The 23,494-nt window shown below is 47.2% G+C and overlaps 1 protein-coding gene across 1 annotated transcript in view; it reads left to right on the forward strand.

Annotated features, from left to right (window-relative positions):
• Positions 1–7,801: 7,801 nt before the first annotated feature.
• The window catches only part of Bnip5 (BCL2 interacting protein 5), a 44,826-nt gene continuing 29,133 nt past the window's right edge, over positions 7,802–23,494 (forward strand). The window contains exons 1-2 of the mRNA XM_051186590.1: positions 7,802–7,949; positions 9,882–10,006. Coding sequence (XP_051042547.1) covers positions 7,802–7,949; positions 9,882–10,006 — 273 coding nt within the window. The remainder of the gene's footprint in view (positions 7,950–9,881; positions 10,007–23,494) is intronic.

Consider the following 23,494-nt stretch of genomic DNA (forward strand, 5'->3'; position numbering starts at 1 on the left):
ATCTGCTGCCAGAAACTACTACAGAACAGTCTTCATGATGTTTTACAACCCTTAAAACTTCTAAACAACCAAGAGAGGGAAGTTTTATCATCCAGATTTTCATAATAAACCAGGCGACCTCAGTCCTCACTCGACACACAGTGAATAATTCCGTCTCAGTTGCTTCCTGAGGAACTCCTCCACATTCTCTAACAGACACTTTACTTTTTTGTTATTTAGTTATTTAGAGACAGCCCCACTCTATAACCTGGGTTGTCCTAGAACTCACTTTGTAGCTTAGGCTGGCCTCATATGTGCTGCAATCCTCCTGCCTCAACACTCTTGACCACTGTTATGATGAAGCCCAAGGGGGACCTTGTAGGATCCCAAGGGTGACAGGGGACAAACATGCCAGGCAGATGGAGTTTAGTGAGAAGTTTTATTAGAAAGCAGTAGGAGGGGATGGAAAGAGAACAGAGGTAAAGAGACACAGAGAGGACAGGAGAGGGAGACAGAGAAAGTCCTGTCTGCCAGGGGAACTGTGGGGAAGAGAGCAGGAATGAGGAGCAGAAACGAGCAGAGCATAAGTGGGCAGAGGTCTTTCTTTTAAAGGGGTCCTTTGTACCTGGGCTGACCAGGGTACTGCCTGAGTGCATTCTGCCAGGTGACGGGGCAGCATAATGCCTGAATCCTTACAACCACTAAAATTTCAGATTTTTACCACCATGCTCAGCCAGAAAGTGCTGTCCATGCAAGCATGAGGACCCGAGTCTGGCTCAGTAAAAAACCAGGTGCAGCATGCTTGTATCCCAGCTCGAGAGACACAGGAAGATCCCTGGGGCTTAGGCTTGCTGGGCAGCCTAGTTAGGTTATTTAAAAGGAAAAAGAAATGCCTTAAGAAAAAACAAGCTGGGGTGAGTCAGTAAAAGAGGGGCCACGCTCTGGTCCTTCACATTAACAGACATTTGTGTGGAACCTGGTGCTAAACCAGTTGTAGATGAACAGGGTTTCATATACAACAGAGCAGCTCCATTGCTGTGATCTGGCGGTGGTGGCCTTTAACCCCAGCACTCAAGAGGCAGAGTCAGGCAGATCTTTTGATCTGAAGAGTGAGTTCAGAGCAGCTGGGGCTACAAAGAGAAACCCTGTCTTGAAAAAGAAGGAACACGTTAAGGCCAGTGAAATGTGTCAGCTGGCAAAGGCACTAGCCACCAAGCCTGACATTTGGAACTCAATCCTTGGCACCCATGTGATGGAAGGTGAGGTTCAGTTCTGGAAAACTCTGGTCTCCACACAATGGACACACACAAGAAACAAAGTAAATAATAAGAAACATAACACTAACAATTGAAAGAAAAACTTCTGTCCAAAAGACACTACTACATAGTGCTGTACAAATTTTTAAATTTTAATACTTTATTCATGTGTGGGCTTGTTGCATATGATGTGTGGTGTACATGTGTCATGGCTTGGGTGTGGATCAAACTCACACCATCAGACTTGCTTAATGAGCACTTTTACCACAAAACCATCCCACTGGCCATGCCTTCCAATTTTGTTACTTTATTTGGATATTCTGTCCTTTTGTAAAAAGTGATGGATATTTAGGTGTATTTTGCATATTAGATGGCAGGTTAAAATGGAATGATAAGGTAAAATAAGATTGGTTAGCCAATATGTATGAGGCTAAGGCAAGAATTATCACCAATTCAGGACCAGCCTGGGCTATAAAATGAACTTCTGTGCCAGAAGATAAATGAAGCCAGATGTGGTAGTGTACAACTTTAATCTTATCACTCAGGAATCAGAGGCAAGCAGATCTCTGAATTCAAGGCCAGCTTGGTCTATATAGCAAATTCCAGGACAGCTATGTCTACACAATATGATCCTGTCAAAAAAAAAAAAAAAAATGGTGCTGGAGAGATGGCTCAGTGGTTATGAGCACTGGTTGCTCTTGCAGAAGACCCAGGTTCAATTCCCAGCAACCATGTGGCTAAGCACAAACACTTGTAACTCCAGTTCCGGGGAGTCTGATGGCTCTTCTGACCATTATGGGCTCCTGAATGTACACAGGCCAAACACACAGATAAAATTAAACAAATAAATCTAAATATATAATAAATAAATAATAAAAGATGAGTCACCAGTAATGGATGGTAGCCAGAGAGCAATCTATAAACACTGCAAGTTATATTGTTGAAGAGGGCAGGAGCTCATCTCAGTGTTGACTGTTTAGAAGCCCATGGAGTGCTCAGAACCAATCTAAACTCTGCAAGCCAAAGTCCTGTGGGAAGTTGAAAGGGGAGGCAGGAAATGTGGAACGGGTTACCCCAGGCTTCAGGACGGTAGGATGGTAAGGGTTTATCTTGCCTTACTCTGGTTACTACAAGCACACTGAGTCCCAGGCCATGAGCCAGCTATGATGTTTCATGTTTGTGATATACAGTTTTTATTCTCACACCCAGTATTGGATACTGTTACCTTGAATTAAAAAATATTCATTTTTATTTTATGTGCATTGGTGTTTTTCCATGGGTGTCAGGTCTCCTGGAACTGGAATTACTGACAGTTGTCAGACATTTGTGAGCTGCCGTGTGGGTACTGGGAACTAAACCCAAATCCTCTGGAAGAGCATTCAGTACTCTTAACCACTGAGTAATCTCTCTAGCACAGAGGTTTTCTTTTTAATGTACTCCAGTCAATTGTATTCTTATATGACTTTTAAAATATTTAATTTTTTTTTTCAATTTTATATGCATGGGTGTTTTTGCTTACTTCCTGCAGTGCCTGTAGAGGCCAGAAGAGGGCAGTGGATCCCCTGGAACAAGTGCTCTTAAATGCTGAGCCCTTTCAGCCCTTATTCATGAGTGTTAAAAAGACTTCATCTGAAAAGAAAAACAAATTTGTAAGCCTTGACATATGCATTTGTCAAACTAGGATTAGAAGCAGTGAGTTTCAGGGTTTCAGTGACTCAAAACCAACTCTGTAGCAGGCCATAAAGCTCTTGGCTATATACTGAGTTTGAGGCCACCCTGGGATACCCAAGACCCGGTCCCTAAATAAGTCTGAGTCCTGGAACAACAAAATGTCTTACTAACAGAGAGTCATGGGGAATTGAACAGTCTCAAAAAGCAGCTAGATGGGAGCTCAAGCAGGCTGCAGCTGAGTCTTGGCAGCTGCCCCTCTGCATCCTTGAGTCTACAGAGTGAGGTCTAGGACAGGCTCCAAAGCTACAGAGAAACCCTGTCTCAAAAAGAAAAAATGATATAAATCTTTATGTTTTTGAAATTGAGAATGTAACAAAGGAACAGAGGGGCTGAGGATGTGCTCAGGTTGTAGAGTATTAGCTGATACACCTTTTTCAGATAGTACCTCGTCTCCCCGCTGATGCAGGAAGCCAGATCAAACCAAATTACAAGTATAGCAACAGGTTTATTGAGAACAAAATAACTCCCTCCCGGGCAGGTTAACTGGTCAACTGCTCTCAGAGAATGAGGCCAGAGACACCCCCCCCCCAAAAAAAAATTGAACTAAGGCAGGGAGGTTTTAGATTTTTAGATCTTAGGTGAGGGGTGATGGGGCGCCAGCCATGGGCTGGGACTGTCCTCAAGTATGGTCAGAGGCTAAGCCCAGGGCTGGCTTTTGGGTGGATTGGTCATGTCAGGAAGGAGGTTTGCACCTGCTGCCAGAAGTGTGGACAGTGCAGGTGGGGTTGGGGGTAAAAGGGCAGATGGAGTTCTCCAGCTTGAGCAGAGTGAGCTGAAAGCTCCAGCTGAACATTAGCTAGCACACAGGAGTCCTGGGTTGATCCCTGCCCCTGCATACACTAGTTCTGACAGACCATGCCTATAATCTCAGCATTTGCAGGGGTGAGGGTGGGGGTGGGGTGGGGTGGGGGTGGGAGTAGAGATGGCCTATACCTATAATCCCAGGACTGAGGAGGTGGAGGGCAGGTGGATTGGGAATTCAAGACCAGATCCTAACACAGCAAGTTCAAGACCAGTCTAGGCTAATTGAGATCCTGTCTCAAAACAAACAAAAAAAACCACCATCACTGGGCAGAAGCCTCGCATGCCATTAATCCCAGCACTCAGGAGACAAAGGCAGGCATATCTCTGTGAGTTTGAGGCCAGCCTGGTCTACAAAGCTACACAGAGTAATCCTGCTTTGAAAAATCAAAAAATAAACAAACAAAACCTCACCACCACCAAAGGCAGTTTTCCCCATTGCTAAGCCTGCCTGTTTTTTTTTTTTTTTTTTTTTTTTTTTCTGTTTCTTTCCTTTTTAACTAAAAAGGGTAACTTTTCCAGCCCACCCCTTAATCCCAGCATTTGGAAGACAGAGACTGGTGGATCTCTGTGAGTTCTAAACCAGCCTAGTCTACACAGTGAATCCTAGGACAGTTCCCCTATGAAAGCGGAAGAGGGGAGGGGGAGTATGGGAAGAGGGAGGGAAGAGAAGGATGGGGATGGGGAGGGGAAGTTAGAGGAGGAGGAGGTGGAACTTTCCTCTCCCTGCTTTTTGTGTACCCATACAACCCATAAACATACTTGCTTGCCTTGACACTCCGGGATTCCTCACTGATTTGGTGAAGATGCCTGCTCGAGGATTCCTTTCTACAGCTGCCGCTAGACCACAGCTGACTCTAACTCAAAAGCCATGATTTCCTTCCTCCTTCTTCTCCAGCCCCCTCCTCCCCGCAGTTGCTAAGATTTACATGGCTTGTCTGCCCTGTTATTTTTCTCTCCAACGCTAATAAAACAGACCTGGAGCCACTTTCTGGAGACTTAAGAACTCACAAAAGGAAGCCCCGATTTTCCAATAACGTGCTTAATCCCACTTAGTTCTGCAGAAAGCCACTCAGGGCCACCGCGCCCTCTGCTACACAGCCACAGCGATAGAAAGACCCCAGCGAGAAACAGGAACTGCCATTCCCAAGGTTGGCACTCTATGGGAGCCCTGTGCATTCCTCCAGCTGCCCTCAGCCTCCTTGGCCTTGACCAAGTCCTTGTCCTGGCCCCACACCCTGCGGTATCCGAGCCCTGCCCCTTACCTGTTGGGCCACCCGAAGCCCCGCTTCACAGATACGGGCCACACACAGATCGTGAGGCCTGACACCCCCCCCCCCCCCCCGCTCGTGGAGAGCTGCTGGCTCGGCTGGGTTCCAACACCCAGCAGCGACTCACACCCTGCTGTGTGATCTGCTGTGATTCCCAGCTGCTCCTTTTCCCTGTTGACAAGCAATTCACCTAACAGGACCAATAAATATTACATCTCCCTGAATGAGGATTTGTGCACCTGACTGCTGCAGGCAAGGTGGATTAGCTCACCCTGAGCAAGTGGGAGATGGCTGGCATTGCGGGGTGGGGGTGGAGGGACAGGACAGGGACGGTTCTCGCAGGGAGCATCAAGTGGCTTTTCAAGAGGAGACACTGCTGTATGCAGATCTCCACAAAGCAAGTGTGACCCGACACCCAGACCTGGAGCAGAAATCACCCTGAGGTGCTGGGCCCTGGATTACTACCCCTCGGAGATTGCCCTGACCTGTGGAGGATCTAACTGAGGACATGGAGCTTGTGGAGACCAAGCCTGCTGGGGATGGAAACTTCCAGAAGTGGGCAGCTATGGTGGTGCCTTCTAGAGAAGAGCAGAGATACACATGCCATTTGCAGCAGGAGGGGCTGTGGAAACCCCTCACCCTAAGATGGGAGCCCCCTCCTTCGGCTCCCATCCGTACCCTGGGGATCACTGTCTGGTTCTCTTTGGAGTTTTGGGCCCTGGAGCTGTGGCCGCTGTCATGATGAACAAGAACATGGGTTTCTTACTAGACCTCCCAGGCTGGTTTAGAACTCGAAGTATAATCCTCGAGGGTTAAGCTTTGTTATCACACTGAACTCACACTCTCCCTGGAACCTGGGTATGTCTGTGAGGGTGTTCACACCAACTGGGAAGGAAGACCTATCTTGAATTTGGGTGGAAGCATCCCATCCGATGGGTGGGGGAGGAGAAAGCCTGATGAGTTCTAGCAGTCTTTACCCACTCGTGGTGAGGCAGGGAGCTGAGAATCCCACGACATGCCTTTTCTGCCATGAAGTCCACCAGGTCCTCTGTGCCCTCTGAAGTCACAAATCGAAATAAATTCCTATTAAGAAAAATGGAGAAACTGGAGGTGGTAGTACACAACTTTAATCCCAGCACTCTTGAGGCAGAGGCAGAGGCAGAGTTCGAGGCCAGCCTGGTCTACAGAGCTACACAGAGAAACCCTGTCTAGAAAGATCAAAAAAAAAAAAAAAAAAAAAAAAAAAAAAAGAGGGGTTGGGGGGGAGAAGGCTCAGCAGTTAAGAGGTTAAGAGCACCGGCTGCTCTTCCAGAGCACCCTGATTAATTTCCCAGCACCCACATGGCAGCTCACAACCGTCTGTAAATCCAATTCCAGGGAACCTGACATCCTCACAGCATATATGCAGGCAAAACACCAATGCACATAAAATAAAAATAAGCAAATTAAAAAAAAAAAAAAAGAAGAAGAAGCTGTGTCTCACACCTTTAATCCCAGCACTCTGGATGCAGAGGCAGGTGGTTCTTTGTGAGTTTGAGGCTAGCCTGGTCTTTAGAGCTAGTTCCAGGACAGGCTCAAATGCAATAGAGAAACCCTGTCTCGAAAAACCAAAATAAATAATAAATAAATAAACAAAATAAAAGACCGTGCATCCTAGAAAGATATTTAAGGAAATAAAACACCTTAAGGGGCCAGGCAGGCAACCATGTCACCCACCTTTAATCCCAGCACTCAGGAGGCAGAGGCAGGGAGGTCTCTGTGAGTTTGAGGACAGCCTGATCTACAGAATGAGTTCCAGGACAGCCAAGGGTACACACAAGAAACCCTGTCTCAAAAAACCCAAACCAACAAACAAAAGCACTTTAAGGGCACAGAGATGGCTCAGAGGTTAAGAGCACTGACTGCTCTTCCAGAGTTCAATTCCTAGCAACCACATGGTGGCTCACAAACATGCAGATAGAACATTGTATACATAATAAATAAATCTTAAAAAAAAAAAAAAAAGAAAGCACTTTAAGGCTACTGGAGAGATGGCTCAGCAGTTAAGAGCACTGGCTGCTCTTGAAGAGGACCCAGGTTCAAGTCCTAGCACCTAAGTGGCAGCTCACAAACAGCTGTAACTGCAATTCCAGGGAGGCCTCTGAATGCATGTGGTACACTGGTACACATTCACATACACACAGGCAAAGCACTCGTGTGTATGAGATAAATTTTAAAAGAAAAGAAAAACATTTAAGAGTACCCTTTCTCACTTCCCACCCTTGAACAGGACCCATGTGTTCAAGGAAAATCACTCTTACCAAAACATTAAGATTCATTTAACACACCAAAATATTTACTGGGAACACTGACAATGTGTTTTTCTTTTCTTTCTTTACCTTTGTTTTGTGTGTGTGTTTGTTTGTTTTGAGACAGGGTTCTCTGTGTAACAGCCCTGGAACTCACTTTGTAGATCAGGCTAGACTCAAGTTATAGAGATGTGCTTGTCTCTGCCTCCAGAGAGAGAGAAAGAGAGAGAAAGCTGGGATTAAAGGCATGTGGAACCACCATGGAGCTCAAGGATTTTTTTCCACCAAGAAAGGGTTTCTTTGTGTAGCCCTGGCTGGTCTGAAACTAGGATCTAGCTCTGTAGATCAGCCTGGCCACAGAGATCCCCTTGCCTCTGCCTCCCAAGTGTTGGGATTAAAGGCGTGTGCCACCCCCGCCCAGCCAATGATGTAATTTTTGACAGGGAAAACAACAACAAACCAACCCATATATAGCATGGTTCAGGAACCTAAAGAAGTTCAGAATTCAACTTTCAAAGTAACAAGTTGTTACAGGATCACCCAGAGCAAAACGAACGTCTTTGAGAAGTCCATGATCCAGTTTGTCGGCAGGCAGCCAGTTCCCGCTATGCCAAGCAACACAGGTAAAGGGTTAGCATCAGGCTAAGATAAATATATTTCACTTAATATGTGCTTTTCCTCGGTATTGGGAGCATACATTTGGACATTGAATGTATTGTTTAAGAATGAAGGTGCTGGAGAGGTGGGCTCAGTTGGTGAGAGGCTGGCTGTTCTTTCAGGGAACCTGAGTTGAGCCCCAGCTCCCACATTTTGGCTTTCATGTGATCTCTAAGGGGACCCCCACCCCATGCACACATAAGTAAAACACAAATTACTTATTTTTAGAATTAACTGCAAGAAGACAGGGGTAAACTCATTCATCTCTTTGTAAAACTATCCAATTGCTGCTTCATTGTATTAGTGTCGTGGAGCCACTGGTGAGGAAAACTAAGAACTTCAAATCAACTAAAATAGATAGCATTCATTTTTAAGTATTTTTTAGTTAATTTATTTATTTAGATTTTTCGAGACAGGCTTTTCCCTGTGTAGACCAGGCTGTCCTGGAACTAGCTCTGTAGACCAGGCTAACTCAACTCAGAGATTCCCCTGTCTCCCCGTCCTGAGTGCTGGGATAAAGGAGTGCGACACAACTGCCTGGCTTTTAAATTTTTATTTTATTTTTTATTGGACAGGGTCTCATAGCGTAGCCCTGGCCGACCTGGAATCCCTGTGTAGACCAAGTTGGCCCTGAATTCATAGATTCTCCTGCCCGTGTCTCCTGAGCACTGGGATTAAAGACCACTTTCCCAGGCCATGTCCATCTTTCCACAAAACTTTGTCTTCTCAGAGGCCGCAGAGATGGCTCAGTGGGTAAAGGGACTTGTGTAGTCTAGAGATTAGAAAGATGGCTCAGTGGTTCTACCTAGAGATGGTTTCCAGCATTCAACCAGGTGACTCAGCCATAATTCAAAAGAAAATGAATCTTAAAGAAGGAAACAAGAAACAGAAGGTTAAAAACAAAACAAAACAAACAAACAAAAAAACTGAGAAGGAAAAAGCCGGGCGGTGATGGCTCGCCTTTAATCCCAGCACTTGGGAGGCAGAGACAGGGGGCTTTCTGGGAGTCGAGTTAGCTTGGTCTACAGAGCGAGTGCCAGGACAGCCAGGGCTGTTACACAGAGAAACCCTGTCTCGAGAAAAAAGACTGAAAAATTAAGAAGGGGGGTTTCGATGCTCCCTTTGGTTGGGGAGGGCACGTGACCTCTACCGACAGCTTGTTGGAGCTTCTTCTGAGCGGTTAGGGCTGGACGACGAGGGGGTGTTGAGAGCCCCTGGGCAATGTAAAAACCCAAGTCCTGGCCTTCAGAGCCTGAGACCGAGGTTCCCTCCAGCCAGCCTTTTTAAAACAAAATTCATGTGTGTGAGCGTTTTACCTGCGTCTCTGCCTGTCTGTCTGGGCACTACTATGTGTGTGCCTGGTGCTCGTGCCGGCCAGAAGTAGGCATCGGATCCCCTGGAACTAGAGTTACAGGCAGCTGTGAGATGTATCTGGGTGCTGGAAATTGAACTTAGGTCTTGTGGAAGATCAGCCAGTGCTCTTAACCCCTGAGTTAACCCTCCAGCCCTTACAGCCATAACTTATATCCCTTCCTTCTTCCCTATTCTCGAAGCATTTGGGACTTCTTTATCCACATTTATTTATTGAGTTTCTCTGTGTAGGTTTGTAGACCAGGCTTGCCTCAAACTCACAGAGTTCCCAGTCTCTGCCTCCCAAGTGCTGGGATTAAAGGTGTGCTCCACCACTGCCCAGACCACATTTATTTTTTACAAATATTTTTTACAAAAAAGCACCCTTGAGTCTTTGACACTCTTGCTTAAAAGCTGTCTAAACACTTCCATGGCTTGACCCATACCCTGTTTCATAGAAAGGGAGGAGGAAATAAACACAATCACATCCTACACTCACACACTGCTACAAAGTCAATGGCTGTCTCTTAAACACTTCTGTTTCACAGGTCACAATCAGCCTCCTCAGCCTGAGGAGGGCAGCGCCCGCCAGAGCCAGCAGGAAGAAATCCAGACAGTGATCACGCAACTGAGACAAATTGGGGACAGAGTCCATCGCTGGGTGATTCAAGGGGTGAGACTTCACTGTACCCAGAAGGTTGGGGAGGGAGGGAGAGATAGCAATGGCTGCCAGGTGGCCAGAGTGCCCCAGGATGAGCTGAACTCCTGGATTAATGGTGTTTAAGTCATCAGACATTATACCTACAAAACCAGCATTTGGTCTCATACCTGTCCCCCACACTGGGGTCCAAGGATAGGCGGGCAGCTGATGTGTGATACTCAGCCTGTACCACCAACAGATAATTCTCCTTCCGTGTATTCTGCGGGGGGGGGGGGGGGTTGTGTAGCATTAGCATGAGAGGATGGCACACAGCCCAGTTTTACAGAGGCATTTCCCCACTGGGGTCTCCTCTTCCAGCAGCTGTCAGTGACACATTAAGGGAAACTAGGATGGGCTGAAGAGTGGTATTTGGAACCTTGAGGGTGATGAAGCCCACAGCAAGCATAGTATTCTTCCAGAAGCTCTGCTGGGGAAAATGACCATGGGGGTTCTGTGGTGGGGCGGGGGACCCTCTGCCAGCCCCCCCCAGTGAGTCTCTAGTGGCCCCAACCCCAGTTCTTGAAAAGATTATTTGGTCTACTGAAGTGTTCAGAATGAATTGGCTGTAGATTTGGAGGTTTGCTCCTGGCATTTCAGCCCTGTTCTATCCATGCCTCCATCCTTACTTCTGCCCTGGCTTTGCTTTGCTTGCATTTGGCTGTGACTTGCATAGGTGTCTATCCTGTATGACAGATTTGCTCCATGGAACTCTCCTGTTGCTTTGTTTGTTTGCTGTTTGGTCTTTTGAGACAGAGTTTAACTTCATAACTGAGGCCAGGACCATACTTTGTAGACCTGCCCTGTTTCTGTCTCCCACATACTGGGGCTACAGGGGTGTGCCACCATTATCTGGCTCTGTAGAACGTATTTTAAAAATAATGGAAAGACCAGGTGTGGTGGTGCAAGCCTTTAATCCCAGCGCTCCGGAGGCAGGGGCAGGCGGATCTGTGGACAGCATGGTTTAGAGTTCCTGAACAGCCAGGGCTACACACAGAGAGAAACCCTGTCTAAAAACAACAAACCTCCTAGGTTTGGTTTTAAAATGCTCAAGTCTCTGCTACTTCAATGTTTAAACAACTGCAACCATTTCAAACCTGGCTGATTGGCACATTTATTTGCCTCTGGTATTTATAAATCAAGTGGCCACATGACTATGGAGCTGTTGGGACAAAAAGGTTATTGACACTGCCCAGTAAGGGACTCACAAACCACTTTTTTTCCCCCAAATGATTGATGAACAGGGCTGTGGTGGTCTGCCTTTATCCCAGCAGTTGAGAGGCAGATTGGCAGAGCGCTGAGTTTGGGGCCAGCCTGGTCTACAGAGAGTTCCAGGACAGCCAGGGCTACACAGAGAGAAAACAGAGAAGGGGAAGAGAAGATGAGCTGACAGGTTCTTGAGCAGTTTTCTCACTTCCTTCTTTTTGCTTAAACGAGCGTATTCAAGTGTTTTGTGCTTAAAACAATGTTAATTTTGGGGTTCTGCTTATTTTATATAGTTATATAGTTTTGTCACTATGTCCCACTACCACTCCCAAATCTAAGCCATGTAATTTCTCCACATACAAAGTCTTAAGATATCACACTAAGAAGCCAGGTGTGTTGGCTCAGACCTGTAGTCCTAGAGTACTTAGAGGCAGAGGCAGAAAGATCAGAAGTTCAAGGCTATCCTCAGCTACACACAGAGTCTAGCCTGGGCTACTTGAGATCCAATCTCAAACAAAACACCAATAGCAGCAGACTCCAGCTTCTTAGCTTAGTGGAGACCTTTGTCCCTCTGTGGGTCCCTCCTGGGTGCTGGAAACTGTCCCTCTAGGAACAGGGGCTCTTTACTTAACCACTTTAGCCTGCTTGGGACATTGCGCTGTTCCCTGGGACCTGAGCTACATAGTAATCAACAGAGAGTTTGGAGTTTGCTTCCATTTGGTGAGATCCTCCCAGATTTCCCAGCAGCTGGGAGTTACTCCCATGCTCGTGTCAGGGGAGACATGTGAGTTCCAAGTGACACAGCCTGCCTAAGGCCACAAGCCGAGTGTGAGCGGCCAAACGGTGATGCAGAGACCAAGTGCTCTATGGTTTTTCTCACTGCCACACCGGAGAACATTCAAAAATTTTAAGTGATGTTAGCTTCAGAAAGGGCCAAAACCCTTTGTTTTTCAGCTTCTGTCCACGTTCCTTATCCTGTTGCTGGTGGCTTTCCATTAATTGATCTGGTCACTCGATCATTCCCTCTCCTATGCACTACTTAAACACAGCTACAGCCTTGATAGAAGAGACAAAAATGTGACCTCATGGAGGTTTCTGAAGGAATTAAATAGTAACTGAAGTGTGTACTTACCAGATAGTAGGAAGTGTCTGGGAGCAAAAGACAAAAGGAAAGGGAGACAGAACTTTAGGAGTAACACCTGCTGGGGGCCAAAGAGATGGCTCAGTGGTTAAGAACACTGACTGCTCTTCCAGAGGACCCAGCTTCAATTTCCAGCAACCACATGGCAGCTCACTGTTGGAATTACAGTTTTAAGTGATCTGCCGCCCTCTTCTGGCCTCAGTGGGAATTGCATACAAGTGCTGCACAGCGAGTCTGGCTTAAGGGAAAACAAAGTAGGAGCAGCAGCCATAACACTCAGGAGGCTGAGGTGGGAAGATCACATCCGACCTAGTATGGAGAGTGAGTTCCAGGGCAGCCATGGAGACACAGCGAGGCCCTGTCTCAAAAGACAAAATCAAACCCCAAATAAAAGCATATGTTCAGAGAAAGGTGGGTGATAGCAGCAGATCAAGAGGGATCTTGATGTCACCTGAAGGGCTTGTCCCTCTCCCCAAGCACACTGGGTGGGATTGAACCTAGGGTCTCAGAAATGCCAGGCAGGTGCTCTATGACCAAGCGGTATCCCTAGATCTTTTCTTTTTTTTCTATCTGGTCTTTCAACACAAGGTTCCTGTGTGCAGCCTGACTGTCTTGGAACTTGCTCTGTAGACCAGGCTGGCTTCAAACTCAGATCTACTGGTCTCTGCCTCCCAAATGCTGGTTTCCTGGCTCAGGGGGCTTGCTTGCTTCTCTGAGACCACCAGGAAGGGTTCTGGGATGCCCACCAGAAGCCAGAGGAATGGGGTATCATGCCTAAAGGGTGCCCCGATGACCAGGATGGGATAGTGCCCAAGGGTTGTGGTGGACATGAACTATGGGAGCCAATTTTGTCACCACAGTCACCATTTATATCTGGGCTGCATTGAATTCATGAATTAATATTTTGTAGTATGTCAAATTTGTAATTCATAACTTTTTGTTTACATTAGCCATGGGGGAGGGGCTCAGAAGGGAGAGAGAAACAGCAGAATGGAGGTGGAGCATAACTTGCAGGAGACTGTTCTCTCCTACCACCCTATGCTCCCAGGTTGCTAGGATTGATGGCAAGTTTTCACCTGCAGAGATATCTTGCCCACCCTGGATTAGCAACACTAAACATAAAACAAACTGTCTGTTGTTTACACAGCATTTTCTGCAAGAAGCCAGGGATGAGCTGGCTCCTTTCCTGGTGCTGGAGTTCTTGAGAGGTCACGTGCTGCTACGATTTTTCTGGAACTAAAGAACAAACAGACAAGCCCTGTCTTCTGGCTGCTTCCCAAAGGATCCTGCAGGAGTCTTGGTGCAGTGCCAGACCCTCTCCAGCCTGCCTTCCCCCACTGAATCCGGGTCTGTGCTGGTTTGCTGAACTGCCTTTGGATTTGATGTCCAGAGTTGACAGATAGATGGTGGGGACAGCCCCACCCCCACCCCAGGCCAACTGGTGATGAAACCTGAGTTGAAGGTCTGACCACACAGAGAGCATCACGAGTGTCCCCTTGGGTCATGCCCTCTGACCCTTTTGACCTTGCGGTTGTCACCTGTATCTAGAGCTTCAGAAGCAACTCCCCCTGGTCCTCCTGGGTCCCAGCTCTAATGTTGGTTTGTAATTACAAGTTCTGTGTATGCACAGTTTGGGGTTCTTAGTAGATGTCACTTAAAAAAATGGAATAAACTTTATTTTACTGAGCACACAGCCTCTACGTGTCTCCATAGCAGAGGAGGGATTCCAGGTGTTTCCACTTACAATGGCAGACATACTCATCTTTGACCTTCCAAAGGGAAATGTTCCCCATCTTGTTAATCTTTTGGGTTGACTAGATGGCTTAGCCAGCAAAAGGGCTTGCCAACAAGTCTGATGTCCTGAGTCCAATCCCATGGGCCCACACGAGGAGGGACCTGATCCCAGAAAGTTGTCTTCTGACCCACACATGTGCCCATACTGTATGTGCAGAGGCTACAATACAGTTAAAACATTTTGAAGACCTTTCATTCATGTGGTTTCAAAATCAAAACAACAGGAAAAGAATTATAATGAAAACCCTTATTTTTTTCCTAGATCCCCTTCTACAGAGAAATAGATATACATACTTATGTATATAACATACACACACGTACACACACACACTGTATTCCTCCCGGGGTAGTGGAGAGGAACTGGCTGAGATCCATAGCTACATGGACACTCTGTGTGCCCTCCTGTGTACTTTAAAAGTCTCTGAATTATGTAACAACTTGTTACATCCCAAATGCTACACCACTAGCTGGCACACTGGCTTAGGGAACAATGGCAGGGCAAGTCACTGCACAATTTCTTTTCTAAGCACTGTCCTTTTGGCTTTTAATTTTGTGTGTGTCCATGTGTATGTTTTGTGTGGTGTGCATGGTGTACCTGTGTGTACGAATGTGCATGTTTGTGTGTGAGTGGGTGTGCAGGCTCCTCTAGTGGAAGAGTTAGACTATCACAAGTCCTAGGCCTAAGACTAGCCTCCCTCAGGTTTGCTTGCTTCCGGAATGGCACCGTCACCCCAGTGGGAGCCAGCTCCAGGTTGAGTCCCCCATGTGCAGTGGACAGGGCTTGTGGAGTTTGCTGACTCAGGGCCCCAAGATGCTACTCTGAGAGACACTGAGTGCTAGCTGGGCCCTGGCTGGAACAGCTGTCATGGCTCCTTTTATACCTGAAGCAGTGGGGGCTGGTAAGAGCCCAAGGGTCCCTGTCTATCTGCATCTTGTCTCTTGTACTTTTTCTTATTCTGATTGGAATCAACCAAACCATCCAGGTTGGAGCTAGATGTAGAGTTGTGAAGGCACAGGCATCCCTCAGCAAGACTCCTGGTCTCCTTTTCTCTTTAAAACAAAAACTGAATAAAATAAAATGGCTCCTTGTTTGTTTATATGTTTTTAAAATTCATTTTATGTTATCCTGAATGTGTACCTGTGCACTGAGTGTGTGCAGATGGCATTGGAGGCCAGGAGAGGGCACCAGATCCCCTGGAGCTGGAGTTACAGTTGTGAGCTGTCATGTGGATACTGGGAATTGAACCTGTGTCCTCTAGAAGAGCAACATGAAAGGAAAAATATCGGTTCAGGATGCCCAAAGCCAAATTCTCAGCACAAAGGAGACAGCAGGGCATTGGTGGCATTGGTCTCAGGAGGCAGAGACAGGTGGGTTGCTTGTGAGTTTGAGGCCAGCCTGGTGTACAGCTCAGCCAGAGCTGTGTAGTATCTCAAACAACAGAAAGCAAGCAACAACAAAGTTTGCTTTTGGTTTTTGTTTTGTTTTGTTTTTTGTTTATTTGTTGAGACAAGGTAGATAGGGTTTCTCTGTACCCCTGGCTGTCCTGGAACTTACTCTGTAGACCTGTCTCTCTGGCTCCCCAAGTGGGACTAAAGGATGAACCACTACCACATGGTTACAAATTGATTATTAACTAACAACATAAGGATCGGAATTTTTTTTTTTTCCAGATTCTATTTTTGGGATGGAAAGGTGGCTCAGAGGTCCTAAGCAACCACATGGCAATTCACAACTGTCTGTAATGAGATCTGGTGCCCTCTTGTGGCATGCAAGCATATATGCAGACAGAACACTGTACATAACAATAAATCTAGAAAGATTCTATTTGTATTTTTAATTATGTTTCTGTGTATATTTGTGTGCATGTGTGAACGCAGAACCCATAGAGGCCCATTGGATGTCCTGGAGCTGTGAACCAACTGAGGGAACACTGGGAACAGAACCTAGGTCCTCTGCAAGAGCAGCTAGTGCTCTTAACTGCTGAGCCATCTTCCCAGCCTCACAGGAAATTTAACATGACATCCAAGAATAATAACCCTTGAGGCTGGAGAGATGGCTCAACAGTTAAGAGCACTGGCTGCTCTTCCCGAGGACTAGGGTTCAATTCCCAGCACCCACAAGGCAGTTCACAACTGTAACTCCAAGATGTGACGCCCTCACAAGACATACATGCATGCAAAATACCAATTCAAATGAAATAAAAATAAAAAAGAATAATAATAGTCAAGTTCAAGACCTATATGTCTCCCAGGAGCCCAGGACACCATATTTCCATAAGATCAAACTTCCCTGGCTCAGAGGCCCATTAAACATGGTCGAAGGAATGAATGACTAGCCTGAGGTGTTCCTGGAACTCACCAGAAGCAGCAGGCCCTTGGGAGATGGTCACCAGGCCTCTCGCATCTCTCTGGAGACATGGATTTTTTCTGTTGGGTGGCTGGGTTGAATGTTCTAGAAGCAGGCCTGGAATCGCCAGTGAGGACTGGGACAGAAAGGTGGAGCACAGCGGGGAACGGGAAGACGCTCTTGGATCACCAGGGACTGGACGACTGATCCTCGCTCTGTGGATGGCTGAGAGCATACCCCGGGCGAGGCTGTCAGAACAGGGTGAGAACAGTCTCTTTAAGGCATGGGCATTTCCCCTGGAAGGTGTTCCGTGCTCCCCCAGGTGAGGCGGATAGGAGTGAATCTATTTCAGATCACTCATTACTGCTTGCTGCTGTTACTGGGTTAAAGGTTATGTGTCTCCATGGAAAAGCAGGTGTTTGGCATGTGTGGCTTCTTCTTGTGGTTGTGTGAAACTTGGGCTCCTGAGAACTCTGGGGCTGACTCCTCTTAACCCTCAGAGTGTGACTTGCCTGATGCTCTGAATAAAGCTGGCTACAGCAGAAGAGTCCTCCTCATTTATCAGCTCTATCCTCCCAGGTCCCACCGCCTCTAGAGTGGTGGTGACAACACTACATGGGGCTGTATACACCCGTGGGCCATCCCTGCACAGTTGTGTCCAAGGGTATGTGTGTGTGTGTCCTTGTGCCTGGGGTAGAGGGAGCTACTGGCATTGTAACAGGGCCCCTCAGCCACCAGAAACAAGAGCCTAGGCTGTGGTCGGGGCTTCAGCTGAACCCATGGCCTCAGATTCTATGACTCATGTTTACTGAAACTCTGAGAACATCCAGGCCACACTTGTGACCCTTTGTAAACATGTAACTGTTTTAGAAACGAGGTCACACTGACTGATTCATTGTCCCATCCACATTTAAATAAGTAAGCAAATGGCTGGCACCAGACGGAGACTGGACTATCTGTGGATGGCTGGGGCAGTGCCATCAGCTCCCTCCACTCCCCACACTTGTGATATTCACACCTGCTGCCCACCCTACCCTCACCTGAACCTCCAGCTTCTGCTCCTCCTGCTCCCGTTGTGTGAGTTTGTACATGTGGTGCAATGCCAAACAGAGGCCAGAAGAGGGCGCCTGATCCCTAGAGCTGGAGTTACAGCTGCCCAGTGTGGGCTCTAGGAACCAAACTCAGGTCCTCTTTAAGAATAGTATGGGCTCTTAAGCTGAGCCATCTCTCCAGTGCCCAGAATTCTTGTACCAGTGTGTCCTCCTTGACATCTTGGGAAATATTAAGAAGTATTCTTAATAGTAAGGTATGGGGCTATGCCCATCCTTCCAGACTGGGAAGGACTGTCTGCTATTGAACCAGTGTGTCTGAGTAATACTAATAACAGCTACTATTTTGTGGAATATATATGCTTGGGGGGGGTGTGCAAGGGGGAATGCCAAACTTCTTTCCTTGTAGCACCTTTCTCAAACACCCCACTCACCACACATGGGACATCTTTGTGGAATGACCCACAAGAAAAGGATCATCAAGAAACCCATGGGGACCAGGCCACCAGGGCCTCAGATGACTGTGACACACAAGAAACAAGGGACTGTGGTAACTGATACATAAGAGTCGACAGAGCAGGGGACAGCGCAGGGCAGGGGAGGAGGGACAGCAGAGAAGAGGGAGGAAGCCCCTCATCCAGCCCATCTCTGGGTGCTAGGCAAGGAGGACTCCTTGGGGACGCCCTCCAGCCCTTCTGATCTCATTAACTCCAGCCTCTGCCCAGGCACATCTCAAGAACTGGAAATCCCCAGCTAGCAGGCCACCAAGAACCCTTGAGACAAACAGCAGAGAGGAAGGGGCCTGGGCATGTAGCTCAGATGGCAGAGGGCTCTCCTGGCACTCAGGAGGCAGAGGCAGGAGAGTTTGTGATCACCCTGGGCTTCAGATCTACCTCAGGGTTTTGCCTTGGCCAGGTGACAATTTCACAAGCAACATTTGACCCCACTTAGAGTGTAAACTCAGAGGCAGCGTGACTCGGCACCTTGGCAGAGGTAAACAGCACCACCTGCCTGGTCCCACCCATGGGGAACAGACTGATAACTTAATCCTAAAAATAGAAAGGGCCCCACCCTATAAACCCATCAAAGCAAATCGGGACTGTAGAGACATGGGTGTGTCACAGTCCTATCAGTGAAGCCAGGTCTGTCGACAGCCCCTGAGCACTATGGGGGAGGGCGGCTAACACTGTACCAGTGTGTGTGTCAAGGGACCCAACAGGCAGGAAATTCCCCAGGACCCTGGGCTTGAGCTGTCTATCTTGTCTATCTTGGTCCTTACTTGTTGATGTGGCCTGGCCTGGTTGTCACCCTCTGGCTGCCAGTGAAGCTTGCCTCCCCAGCCTCCACCGTGCTCCACCTCCTCTGGAGCAAGACTGCTGTGCTCCCCCAGCAGCATCTCCACTGGAGCACTTCTCTGGTCCTCCCTCCCCTGACACCTTCTCTTAGAGGGTGGGCAGAGCTATCTTAGTTTTCTTAAGATTTACTGATTTCTGTGTTTGCGTGTGTGTGAGTTTATGCCTTGCATGTGCAGGTGTTTGTAGGGTTAGACGAGGGCATTGGATCCCCTGAAGCTGGAGCGAAAGGTGATTGTGAGCTGCTCTGCCTTGCTGGGAACCGAACTCAGGTCCTCTGCAAGAGCAGCAAGTGCCCTCCCTGCTTGGCAGCTCCACAGCCCCCTGCATCTTCAGTGTGTGAGCTTCCTGCTTCTGCTTCTCAGGGAAGGCTTCTTAACCCGTTGTAGCCCTCCTGCAATCCACATATACATAGATATGTTCTGTACAATGTGTAATGTGTGCTCTGAGAGTTAATACAAGTTGGTAAGATCGGAGAAAGGGTTGGGTGTGGTGGCTCATGCCTTGAATCCTAGAACATAGTCCCAGGGACAGATAGACCTTTGTGAGCCCAAGGCCAGCTTGGTCTACATAGTTCCAGGCCAGCCTGGGCTACTTGGTGAGTTTTAGCACTAACTTAAAAACAAACAAACAAACACAGGGTGTGGGAGTGGGTGGGGGGTTGTGGGCATGCCTTTAACCCCAGCACTTGGGAGGAGGAGGCAGGTGAGTCTCTGTGAGTTTGAGGCCAGCCTGGTCTACAAGAACTAGTTTCAGGACAGCTAGGGCTACACAGAGAAACCCTGTCTTGAAAGAAAAAAAAAAAAAAAAAAAAAAAAAAAGCAAGAAAAAAATGTGAAAAGAAAGTACAGTGTAGAAAAGGTTTGTCACCAGCCAGTGTGGGATGAAACCCCGGGGGTTTTAACTATGAGTAAGGGAGCCCACGTTTGGCTGCTGCTGCAGCTAAGTCCAGGAGTAGACACCTGCCACGGTCCTGGCCACCATTGGCCTTGTCCTTAGCGCACTGGGCCTGTGCCAGGCATTTACAAGCATTGTCTAGTCTGTTTATCTCGGAAAGTACCTTGATGCTGGACACACTGATCTTTAAATTGATGGTGTCACTGCAGCTCATGACAACTCTATGTGACCTCAGTACTTGGCTGTTGTTATCATCCTCATTTTATAGATGGGGCAAACAAAACACAGTTAATTAATTCATATCACTGACAGCTGACCAGGCAGTCACGTTCCTATCCACTGTTTGCTACTATTTCATGTTTTAATTTTAACTTTTTTTTTTTTTTTTTTTTTTTTTTTACATTTTTTTGTGTGTGTAGTGACAAAGGAAAAGACACAAGAATTTCCTGGGTTCTGGAAATTTCTACAGTGGTCCCAGGGTGGGAGAGGGGAGGGCCCCACAAGTGTACACATAGAGTGGCCTGCACTCAAATTATTCTTTAAAAGCAACTAGAAGTAGAGCTGGGTATGGCTTCTCAGATCTGTAATCCCAGGATCCTGGAGACTGAGGCAGGAGAATTGCAGTCAAATGCTAGCCTGAGTTATGAAGCAATAACTTGTCTCAAAAAAAAAAAAGGTTGGGGGGGCTGAAGAGATGGCTCAGCAGTTAAGAGCACTGGCTGCTCTTCGAGAGGTCCTGAGTTCAATTCCCAGCAACCACATGGTGGCTCACAACCGTCTGTAATGAGATCTGGTGCCCACTTCTGGCCCACAGCTGTACATGCACATAGAACACTGTATACACAATAAATAAATAAATATTAAAAAAAAAAAAAGGTGGGGAGGTGGGGAGGAAAGGCACTTGCCAACAAACATGGCAACCTGAGTTCAATCCTTAGGACCCCAAGACAGGAGAGGGGACCCCCCCCCCAGTTCCTGCAAGCTGTCATCGATAGATTTCAGCCAGGTAGAAGAGAGAAACTTTATGTCATGTCCTTATCCTTCCAAACACAACAGAGCTATCACCAACCTTATTTTATTTCAAAACACATGTATATATGGGTCTGTGTTGTGTGGGGAAGTGCACATGGGCGCAGTGTCTGCAGAAGCCAGAAGAGGGCACTGCATTCTGGGCTGGGGTTACAGGCAGTTTTGCTGGGAATAGCATGGGTGCTGGGAATCAAACCAGTCCTCTGCAAGAACAGGGAGCACTCAATGCAGCTGCCTTCATCAGATCGGCCTGTAGGCACATCTTCAGGGGAGACAGGGGAGAGCATTTTCTTTTTCTTTCTTTTTTTCTTTTTCTTTTTTTCTTTCTTTCTTTTTTTTTTTTTTTTTTTTTTTTTTTTTTTTTTGATTAATGATTGATGGGGAGGGCCCAGGGGTGATACTACCCCTGGGCAGGCGGTCCTGGGTACTATAAGAAAGCAGACCGAGTAAGCCATGGAGGGCAGGTCAGTGAGCAACACCCCTCCATGATCTTTTTTTTACTTCATGCCTTGATGTCTTGGCTTCTCCCAACAACAGGGTGACCTGCAATATGTAAGCCATATAAGCCATTCCTCCACAAGTTACTTTCAGTCATGGTCTATAATAGCAACAGAAAATGGAACAGAACATCCCACTCCAACACTGTACTTAGCAACCCCTTAGCAACCTAGGACCCCACCTTCACTGAGCTACAGGCACACCCTCTCTGAGCAGTAGAATTTCTCCTTCCTTCTACTTATTGACTATTGATGTTATATGGATCATATAGGCCCATTTGTGTTCCTCTAAAGAAGATAGGGGACTGCCCCAGCCTGAATTCACTTTTGGATACACACACAATGTGACAACTCTATCTTCAAACAATTTCCCAAATATGGTAAATCCCATACTTACCTTCTTATTCCTATGCACAGTTGTGCTGGTTCATTTTATGTCAACTTGACATATCTGGAAGAAGGGAGTTCCAGTTGAGAAAATGCTCCCATCAGATCCAGCAGTAAAGCATTTAACTAATCAGTGATTGATGTGGGAGGGCCCAGCCAAGTCAAATGAACCCTTTCCTCCCCAACTTGCTTTGGTCATGGTGTTTCATCACAGCAATAGAAAACTCACTGACACAAATTCTGCCTCTTGCTCCCCTAGAAGGTAGAAGGCAGCCTCAAACAGTCCTCTCTGGTGGGCTTCATCACGATGGTGGCCACTGCCGCTCTTGGCAGCATTATTTCTGGTTTGTGCTGCCATTTCTCTTTGAATAATTTCCTTGCTGCTTACAATCTTTTTTTTTTTTTTAGGCTTATTTATTTATTATGTATACAATGTTCTGTCTGCATGTATCCCTGCAGGTCAGAAGAGGGCACCAGATCTCATTGACGGATGGTTGTGAGCCCCCATGTGTTTGCTGGGTATTGAACTCAGGTCCTCTGGAAGAGCAGACAGTTCCCTTAACCTCTGAACCATCTCTCCAGACCCTTGAAAACTTTCCCCCCTTTGAGACAGTTTCTTTGTGTAGCTCTAGCTATCCCAGAACTCACTCTGTAGGCCAGGGTGGCTTTGAACTTACAGAGATCCATCTGCCTCTGCCTCCTGAGTACTGGGACTAAAGGTGTGCTCCACCAACACCCAGCATGTAAACTTACTTCAGTGCTTTAAATGAGATGCTGAAACCCAGCAACACCCAGTCTGGAGACAAGAGGCAAGCAGAAATACACACCAAGCCTCTGGTAGTGGGTGGAAGGGGTCTTCTCAAGCTCAGGTTCCCTCTCCCCTGCTCAGTTATTTGGTGGGATAGTGGGGAGGGGACCCAAATTTAGATGTGGGAAGAGGTGGTGGATCAAGGTGTGTCCTGACAGCAAAGTATTAGCATTTAGGAAACATCTTTTAGCTGGATGGTGGTGGTGTACACCTTTAATCTCAGCACTCGGGAGGCAGAGGCAGGCAGATCTCGGTGAGTCAGCCTGATTTATTGGGTGAGTTCCAAGACAGCCTCCAATGCTACAGAGAAACCCTGCCTCAAAAACAAAAACAAATCTTTTAGATTTAGTTTATTACTTATTTCCTTATGTATGCACTTGAGTGCATGTGTGTGTATGTGCACTCATGCACGTGTGTGCATTTATGCAGGTGCCCCATGAAGCCCAAAGCCCTGGAGATGGAGTTAGAGGGAACTGAGTTCAAGTCCACTGCAAAAATCTTCCGTGACTGCTTTTCACTACTAAACAGTCTCTCCAGGCCTTAAGAACTATTTTAATCATGATGGCTTTGTTTTTAGTTCCCTGAGCTTGCAAGTTAATTTCTCTTACGTTGGGGTGTATGGAGTGATGGCTAGCATACAATCGGCCAGCACCCTGGCTTGGACAGCATTCACATAATAAATAGGAAAACAATGCAGCTGTCCTGGGCCCAGGAAAGGGTCCAGGGCTCCCTGACATGGGGAATGACTGGGTGGTGCGGGAAACTCTGCTTGGGAGGCACAAGGGGAAGGTCCTTAGGGAGGTGTCTTTAGGGGAGTCCCAAGCTTCTCTTCAAGGGAAGGCCTGCAGTTTAAAGTCATGTCCACCAGGAGGCGCAGAGCCCCTTTTGTGTTGGTATGGCGACCTGTGTGGCTCTCTTCTGCCAACAGAGCAGAACTTTTCAATCCAGGCATGCTTT

This window comes from Phodopus roborovskii, unplaced genomic scaffold, assembly GCF_943737965.1.
Source record: "Phodopus roborovskii unplaced genomic scaffold, PHOROB, whole genome shotgun sequence".
In the NCBI taxonomy this organism is placed as follows: domain Eukaryota; kingdom Metazoa; phylum Chordata; class Mammalia; order Rodentia; family Cricetidae; genus Phodopus; species Phodopus roborovskii.